This window comes from Mytilus edulis, chromosome 11 (assembly GCF_963676685.1).
Source record: "Mytilus edulis chromosome 11, xbMytEdul2.2, whole genome shotgun sequence".
Classification (NCBI taxonomy): Eukaryota; Metazoa; Mollusca; class Bivalvia; order Mytilida; family Mytilidae; genus Mytilus; species Mytilus edulis.
In genome coordinates, this window is record NC_092354.1 from 3,415,662 (window position 1) to 3,424,995 (window position 9,334).

Consider the following 9,334-nt stretch of genomic DNA (forward strand, 5'->3'; position numbering starts at 1 on the left):
GATTACAGTTCTAGGGATAAATTAAAGCAATCTTTACAATTCAGTGCTAACAAGCACTTTGATTACAGTTCTAGGGATAAATTAAAGCAATCTTTACAATTCAGTGCTAACAAGCACTTTGATTACAGTTCTAGGGATAAATTAAAGCAATCTTTACAATTCAGTGCTAACAAGCACTTTGATTACAGTTCTAGGGTTAAATTAAAGCAATCTTTACCATTCAGTGCTAACAAGCACTTTGATACAGTTCTAGGGATAAATTAAAGCAATCTTTACCATTCAGTGCTAACAAGCACTTTGATTATAGTTCTAGGGATAAATTAAAGCAATCTTTACAATTCAGTGCTAACAAGCACTTTGATTACAGTTCTAGGGATAAATTAAAGCAATCTTTACAATTCAGTGCTAACAAGCACTTTGATTACAGTTCTAGGGATAAATTAAAGCAATCTTTACAATTCAGTGCTAACAAGCACTTTGATTACAGTTCTAGGGATAAATTAAAGCAATCTTTACAATTCAGTGCTAACAAGCACTTTGATTACAGTTCTAGGGTTAAATTAAAGCAATCTTTACAATTCAGTGCTAACAAGCACTTTGATTACAGTTCTAGGGATAAATTAAAGCAATCTTTACAATTCAGTGCTAACAAGCACTTTGATTACAGTTCTAGGGATAAATTAAAGCAATCTTTACAATTCAGTGCTAACAAGCACTTTGATTACAGTTCTAGGGATAAATTCAAGCAATCTTTACAATTCAGTGCTAACAAGCACTTTGATTACAGTTCTAGGGATAAATTCAAGCAATCTTTACCATTCAGTGCTAACAAGCACTTTGATTACAGTTCTAGGGTTATGCCCCTTTACAAATGAAAAAAATGCAGAACTTTCGTCTCCGTTCTCTTGAGTTTGTCTTAACTAAATGTAACGAAATTTTCGACCTTTAAGAATGCTTACCCCAGAAATTCTTTGCCCTCTCGTTGTAGTACTATCCAATAGCTATTTATCAGAGCAGAGTCTATAACTCCTAGCCATACAGAACAGCCGAGGCAAAGGGTTTGAACAAATTGGTGACCCCAATGCGTATTTATCAAATTTGACCATTTTTCCGTGTTACGGACGAAATTTTCGGCCTTCAAGAATGCTTACCCAGAAATTCTTTACCCTCACGTTATAGTACTATCTGATAGCTATTCATTGAGGCAGCGTCTATAAACCCTTGTCATAAAGAACTACCGAGACAATGGGTCGGAAAGTGGGTGCCCCAAATGCGTATTTTATCGAATTTGGCTTAATTTCAATGTTTCGGACGAAATTTTTGGCCTTTAAGAATGCTTACCCCAGAAATTCTTTACCCTCACATTGTAGTACTATGTAATAGCTATTCATTAAGGCAGCGTCTAAAAACCCTAGCCATAAAGAACTACCAAGACAATGGGTCGAAAAGTGGGTGCTCCAAATGCGTATTTTATCGAACTTGGTTTAATTTCCATGTTTCGGGCGAAATTTTTGGCCTTTAAGAATGCTTACCCCAGAAATTCTTTACCCTCTTGTTGTAGTACTATCCAATAGCTATTTATCAGAGCAGGTCTATAATTCCTAGCCATACAGAACAGTCGAGGCAATGGGTTTGAACAAGTAGGTGACCCCAAAGCGTATTTTATCAAATTTGACCATTTTTCCGTGTTACGGACGAAATTTTCGGCCTTTAAGAATGCCAAAACTATGATTTTAAAGAAAAATAAAATTGTCGCTCAAGTAGTTTTCCAAACGCAGGATAGTTTTACATAAAGAGAATTGCAGGATAGTTTTACATAAAGAGAATTGCAGGATGACGAATTGCAGGATAGTTTTACATAAAGAGAATTGCTGGATGAGAATTGCAGGATAGTTTTACATAAAGAGAATTGCAGGATGATAATTGCTGGATAGCTTGACACTAGTCAACAGTTTCGGCACGGCGACTAACTTAGAGAAAATGTATAAAATCAGCAATGTTTCGGTGAATGGTTTTACGGAAATTTTAAGCGCAGACGTCCAAGAATTAACCTAACGGGATAATTGAATTGGTTTGGACAATGATCTGTCTCTTATAGAAACGATGTTTATATATCAATTTCTTCAAATAACTCACCTTGTTCCAATACAGTATTTGAAAATGTATGTCATTTAAAAAGATAAGACAAAAATCACATATGTGTCACCTGATCTTTGAAATTGAAATCAGAACTTACTCACTGTTAGAAAAACCATGAGAGTCTTCCATGATAAAACTGAAACAACTTTATTTCCACTATATTTAACTAGCCTTCATTTGAAATCATTAAAAACCATGAGAGTCTTCCAAAACTGAAACAACTTTATTTCCACTATATTTAACTAGCCTTCATTTGAAATCATTAAAAACCATGAGAGTCTTCCAAAACTAAAACAACTTTATTTCCACTATATTTCAGATGGAACAATACCTATATACGTTTCAGTTACCACATTCCAGACGGAACAATACCTATATACGTCACAGTTACCACATTTCAGACGGAACAATACCTTTATACGTCTCAGTTACCACATTCCAGATGGAACAATACCTATATACGTCTCATTTACCACATTCCAGATGGAACAATACCTATATACGTCTCATTTACCACATTTCAGATGGAACAATACCTATATACGTCTCAGTTACCACATTCCAGATGGAACAATACCTATATACGTCTCAGTTACCACATTCCAGACGGAACAATACCTATATACGTCACAGTTACCACATTTCAGACGGAACAATACCTATATACGTCTCAGTTACCACATTCCAGATGGAACAATACCTATATACGTCTCATTTACCACATTCCAGATTGAACAATACCTTTATACGTCTCATTTACCACATTTCAGATGGAACAATACCTATATACGTCTCAGTTACCACATTCCAGACGGAACCATATCTATAAACGTCTCAGTTACCACATTCCACATTGAACAATACCTATATACGTCTCAGTTACCACATTCCAGACGGAACAATATCTATATACGTCTCAGTTGGGTCAACATTTTTAATTAATTCTCCATAGGCGACAATGGTAACGTTTTCCTCCATTGCTCAGTCCATATCGTTTACTTGAGCATGTAGGATGGCTCATATCGAAGCTGATACATTTATACATGTTTGGTTAAATTTTCGGGGTGGCAAGTGAGATTACTTTTTTCGCAATTTGCTGGACCCCGGAAGATGGTGAAAAATGTCACTCTCCACATGAAATAATCCCAAAATTCTGATCATAAAACTCAATAAAAAAATTGTCCTTTCTAATAATTTATTTCAGGTCAAATCTACATATTTCTTTTCTCATCACATCAGCTCTATAAAACAGTTCTTATTGTTCATTTATGTCCATTTTTAAAATCACAGCATCCACAATTGTATCGCGGACTAATATTGTTTTTTAATTACGTCATCTGAGTTCCTCATCTCAAGGTCTATTAGGGACCCTGACCCATATTAGATCAGCAAATGTCAGATTCCACTTGTATTGCAGAATGAATTTCTTCGGTACACCTTTTCGAACAAATCTGTGAAGTTTTTTCCGCATCTGAAATAAAATAAGTTAATTTTTAGTATTTTTAAGTAAGCATGCTTATTACTGTTCCTTATATCTTTTAGTAGAAAAAAAGCACAAAATCCATATGTTATCAATTCACAATTTAGACATTGATTAAGACTCTTCATAGCTTAAAGTGCCATTTAACAAACCTTCATTACCTAACTGACTTTATAAAAATCATCATGTTTAGATGATGAATCATGAAAATATTGTGTTTTTTACTGTAAATAAGGTAGATTTAAGGATTTTTTCACTCAGAAAATAATGTTTTTGATATTTATTTCTTTCATAGAAGGAATAGAACATTTTTATTTTTTAATAACTGTTAAGATCATTCACAGACAATTCTAAAACAGGTTTTAGTTTTAAAATCCATCAAGTAATAACCATTTTAGAGTTCTTTTTGTGTGAGTGTTCAAATAGGGAAAAATGGTGCTTTTCTTTAGTGAAGATAACATTGTGACGTCATCGCTTTTGTGACGTCATGACTTTATGATGTCATAATTTAGAATTATACAAACATAACAGAGTGTGTATTTATTCAATAATGAAAGGGAAAAGGAAAAGAAACCAATATAAGGTTGGTAACCAAGCCCATCTATTGCGTAGTGTATCCCTAACAACAGATCAAGGTTGTAGTGTTATTAATGGTGTTGCTCCATCTACAGCTCCATCTACACAGGTTTTAAAAAATTTATCTATGCAAGTTTTACCTGCACCACCTAAACTTAAATTTTCTAATTCCACTACAGATTTGACTCCTAAAAACACCACAGAATCTGTCTGGTTACCCCGCCTTACAGAAAAGGAATTTAAGCTGTACTCAAAAGAGAGTTACGATAAAAAATCTTATGTAGCTCCCCAAACTGAAAAATGTGCGACTACAGTCAAACTACTCAGACCGCATAAATTGTCAGATGATTATTTAGATGAATATTAAGAGGAGAAAAGTACTGAAAATAGAACAGTAGATAGAGATCTTAATATTTTAATGATCAATAGTCTTATAATATGTCATTTAAATAAAAGTCCAAAGTGTGTTGTTCCACATTTTGAACTGGTACAAGAGACTCAATGGGGTCTTGGTTGGATTTGGAAAATGAAGTGTACCAAGTGTAAATTTATTTCAGAAAAATATAAACTATTTAGAGAAATTGACACAGGACGTGCTGGTCGCAAGAGTGCTACAATTAACTATGGGTTTCAGACTGGCGTGATAAACTGTAATATTGGTAATGATAGCGCGCGACTACTTTTAACTAGTTCATGTATTCCTCCTATGTCAAAAGGAACAATGCAGAGAATAACAAATACTGTTTGTGACAAGGTTGTAAAACTTGCGGAAAATGAAACCGAACAAGTGGTTGAGAGTTTCAGAAAGAGAAATGAAACCTTAGGGTTAAATAAAAATAGTCCTGTAAAATTACAAATGGATGGTACCTATCAGAGTGTGCATATAAAAAGTAGGAATAAAATGGGACAAAATGCATCACAAGTCATTGGTATTGCCTGTGAAAATGAAACTGACAATCATGATATCATTGGTTTTCACCTTGTAAACAAACTTTGCTGGGTTGGTGCATGGTTACGCGGTAAAGGTTATGACATTGAATGTCCTAATCACGAGTACTGCACATCAAATACAAATAGGTATGATCCTTTGAGTGAGAAGGATCTTGGGTATGAAATAGGTAAAAAAAGTGCTAAACTTGATTTACTTGTGGACTATTGTACTACTGATGGGGATGCAAAAAGTGTACAAGGTCTACAAGAAGCAATGCAGGAAATATTTGACCCTTTATGGTCAGTAAATAGACTGGCAGATACTATTCACCGGGGTCAAAGTCAGTTCCGTGAGGTATTGCGAGCAAAATTTAGTGTCGGTATGTTCCCTGGAGCTACAAAGGCCCAGAGGAATGATATTAAAATAGCTTTTGCCAATGATTTAAAATTACGTTCACATGGTATAATGAAATGTTTATTTGCAAAATATAATGGTGACCGACAACAAATTTCAAAATGTTTGCCACGCATTGTTAAGTCTGTTGTGAATTGTTATAGTGGTAATTGTAGCGATACGTGTAGATGGAGCATAACACTATGTAATGGTGGTATAAAAACTAGTTGGTGGTACAAATCTATTAACCTTAGCAGTCATGGTTTACAAAATGGGTCTTTGAAACCAAATAAGACTGACAAATTATTAATAGAATCATTGTTAGAAATGAAACTGTCTCAGACCGCATTAAATCAGATGCAATTTTTCAGCAATACAAATAAGTGTGAGTCCGTCAATAGGACAATTTCTACATACCTACCGAAGAATAAGAATTTTTCTCGCAATGCCTTAGGCCGTGCATCTGCAGCAGTCTTGAAAGTCAATAATAAACGGGATGTTGCATTGGCTAAGACCCTAAAAGCTGTAGGTTGTGGTCTGGGTAGAAAGTCTCGTGCTGTAGTGGCTCTGAAAAAAATACGTAAACGTGAAATATATGATTGTGCATATCAAAAAAGTTTACGTGTCAAATTAAACAGGTTAAAAGCTCGTAAAAAACAGGCTATCGATTTCTTGTTAAACAAGAGAGTGCGAAACAGGTTGATTAGTGGATATAAAAAACATCAGTTAGAACCAAAGCTATGTCAGAATTCAAGTCCGAAAGAATTCGTTCCACAGCCAGGTTGTAGTTCATGGCCAGATTAACATTTATATTAAAAGGTTACACAATATGGTTTTCTTTCAGCCTTTCAGGAAGCATATGTAGTTATTTATTTATTTACAGAGAATACTAAACATCTTATATTATATTAAAACAAACACTTTTCAGGAATATATGAGCATGATATGAGTTAGTTGTGTTTTTTTTTAAATTAAAAAGTTTGTTTATTTTAAGTTTGTTATGAAAATGGGATAATGGTCCAAGACACTGAAATAAACCTTGTATCAGACAAAAAGACCACTTCATATCTCCCAATGCAATGCATCCAGCCACAGTACATGCATTTATTGGAAAACACATACCTTGAAACAAAATTATAAACAAAATAAAACCATGTAAAATGAATATTACAACATTAGGTCATTCACAGTTTGCCTTTGTAACTCGATGTCATATTTGGATTTTTTCCTTTCTGTTATTTTTTCTTTTGTTTTTGTTAACTTATTTAATTAATGACTGTCATACTTTTTTCATTGATTTGTCTCTATGTTTCACTTTCATTTAGTTCTCTACCGCATGTTTACTTCCTGTGATCACCTGTTGATTGAATGACCCAGTTTTCTGACACAGTAATGAAACCATCAAGAGTTACTCCCCTTGCACTGTAAAAATTAGTAAACACTGGCGAAAAAAACCACATAAATGTTTGACTGAGCTTATAATCTTGCATAAACATGTTTGCCATGTTTGTTTCAGTGTCTTGGGGGTATGAGGGTGGGCTTTTTTCCCATTTTCGTTTTTTACTTGTGTTAAAAACTTGTATTTTCAGAGATGATTAATGTGGAGGTAAAATGTGCAAGGTGCATATGTTTACTACAAAATCATAACAAACCACAATTTCAGATTCAGCATGCAGTTAGTATAGTTTGTGCCATGCACAATATGTGTGGTGCATTGGTGTGCAGCTACACATATTTTTCTTTGATTGTTAATCTCCCGAGGTTCTAAAACAATATGGTCTGTATTCACACACAATGCATTATGACAAAGGTGTGAAGCATCTAAATTTTTGGCTAAATCAGTAGATTTCAATTGCAAAATTTTTGCTAAACGTGCAACATTCATTTTAGTACGTTTGGCATTTGGGTATGTGACATTGACCATCCCTAGAATATAATTATTTCTCCTCTGAGTGGCCCAGTCCAAATAATGCATGCCCCATTTTCTGCCTCTTCACTGTTTATAAGTATAAAATTGGTATATTTTTGATAAAAATCTAAGTTATTGGTAGCCATTTTGTATTCTTTTTAATCAAATAGCACTAAAAGAGTGTAACTGACCTCGATTTCAGCAGCTCCCATCCGAAATTGTGATCATTGAACCATGAAACACTCCAACACCTTTGAAATAATAGTTCACAATTTGGGTCAACATTTTTAATTAATTCTCCATAGGCGACAATGGTAACGTTTTCCTCCATTGCTCAGTCCATATCGTTTACTTGAACATGTAGGATGGCTCATATCGAAGCTGATACATTTATACATGTTTGGTTAAATTTTCGGGGTGGCAAGTGAGATTACTTTTTTCGCAATTTGCTGGACCCCGGAAGATGGTGAAAAATGTCACTCTCCACATGAAATAATCCCAAAATTCTGATCATAAAACTCAATAAAAAAATTGTCCTTTCTAATAATTTATTTCAGGTCAAATCTACATATTTCTTTTCTCATCACATCAGCTCTATAAAACAGTTCTTATTGTTCATTTATGTCCATTTTTAAAATCACAGCATCCACAATTGTATCGCGGACTAATATTGTTTTTTAATTACGTCATCTGAGTTCCTCATCTCAAGGTCTATTAGGGACCCTGACCCAGTTACCACATTCCAGATTGAACAATACCTATATACGTCTCAGTTACCACATTCCAGACGGAACAATATCTATATACGTCTCAGTTACCACATTCCAGATGGAACAATACCTATATACGTCTCAGTTACCACATTCCAGATTGAACAATACCTATATACGTCACAGTTACCACATTCCAGATGGAACAATACCTTTATACGTCTCATTTACCACATTTCAGATGGAACAAAACCTATATACGTCTCAGTTACCACATTCCAGATGGAACAATACCTATATACGTCTCAGTTACCACATTCCAGACGGAACAATACCTATATACGTCACAGTTACCACATTTCAGATTGAACAATACCTATATACGTCTCAGTTACCACATTCCAGATGGAACAATACCTATATACGTCTCATTAACCACATTCCAGATTGAACAATACCTAAATACGTCTCATTTACCACATTTCAGATGGAACAATACCTATATACGTCTCAGTTACCACATTCCAGGTGGAACATTACCTATATACGTCTCAGTTACCACATTCCAGACGGAACAATACCTATATACGCAGCAGTTACCACATTCCAGATGGAACCATACCTATATACGTCTCAGTTACCACATTCCAGATGATACAATACATATATACGTCACAGTTACCACATTCCAGATTGAACAATACCTATATACGTCTCAGTTACCACATTCCAGATTGAACAATACATATATACGTCACAGTTACCACATTCCAGACGGAACAATATCTATATACGTCTCAGTTACCACATTCCAGATGGAAGAATACCTATATACGTCTCAGTTACCACATTCCAGATGGAACAATACCTATATACGTCACAGTTACCACATTCCAGATGGAACAATACCTAGATACGCAGCCTTATTTGTGTTGTTTTGTTGGTGCTTTTTTCAGTACTTAGAAAACAATAAACATTTAATCAGTACACTTTAATATCTAGTTAAATTAACTGAATCGTGAAACTGTAACTGAAAAATGTATACCCTTACAAGTTATGTTTGTCCCTTCTCAAGAAGTATTTTCCGCCTCAATTATATATATATATATAGACTATATATTCTAAAAAGATATAAGAAGATGTAGTATGAGTGCCAATGCGACAATTCTTCTTCCAAGTTACAATTTGTAAAAGTA

At 34.4% G+C, this 9,334-nt stretch overlaps 1 protein-coding gene across 2 annotated transcripts; it reads right to left on the bottom strand.

Annotated features, from left to right (window-relative positions):
* Nucleotides 1-3,317: 3,317 nt before the first annotated feature.
* LOC139495048 (uncharacterized) lies at nt 3,318-8,160 on the bottom strand. Of its 2 annotated transcripts, none has more exons than XM_071283200.1 (3): nt 7,620-8,160; nt 5,941-6,086; nt 3,318-3,610 (listed from the first exon to the last, which is right to left on the bottom strand). In XM_071283200.1, the coding sequence occupies exons 1-3, from the start codon at nt 7,757-7,759 to the stop codon at nt 3,525-3,527; spliced, it is 372 nt and encodes a 123-aa protein (XP_071139301.1). In that variant the 5' UTR covers nt 7,760-8,160; the 3' UTR covers nt 3,318-3,524. The 2 variants fall into 2 exon arrangements, with proteins under 2 accessions (XP_071139301.1, XP_071139302.1); XM_071283201.1 differs by having other exon boundaries at nt 5,937-6,086.
* Nucleotides 8,161-9,334: the final 1,174 nt, after the last annotated feature.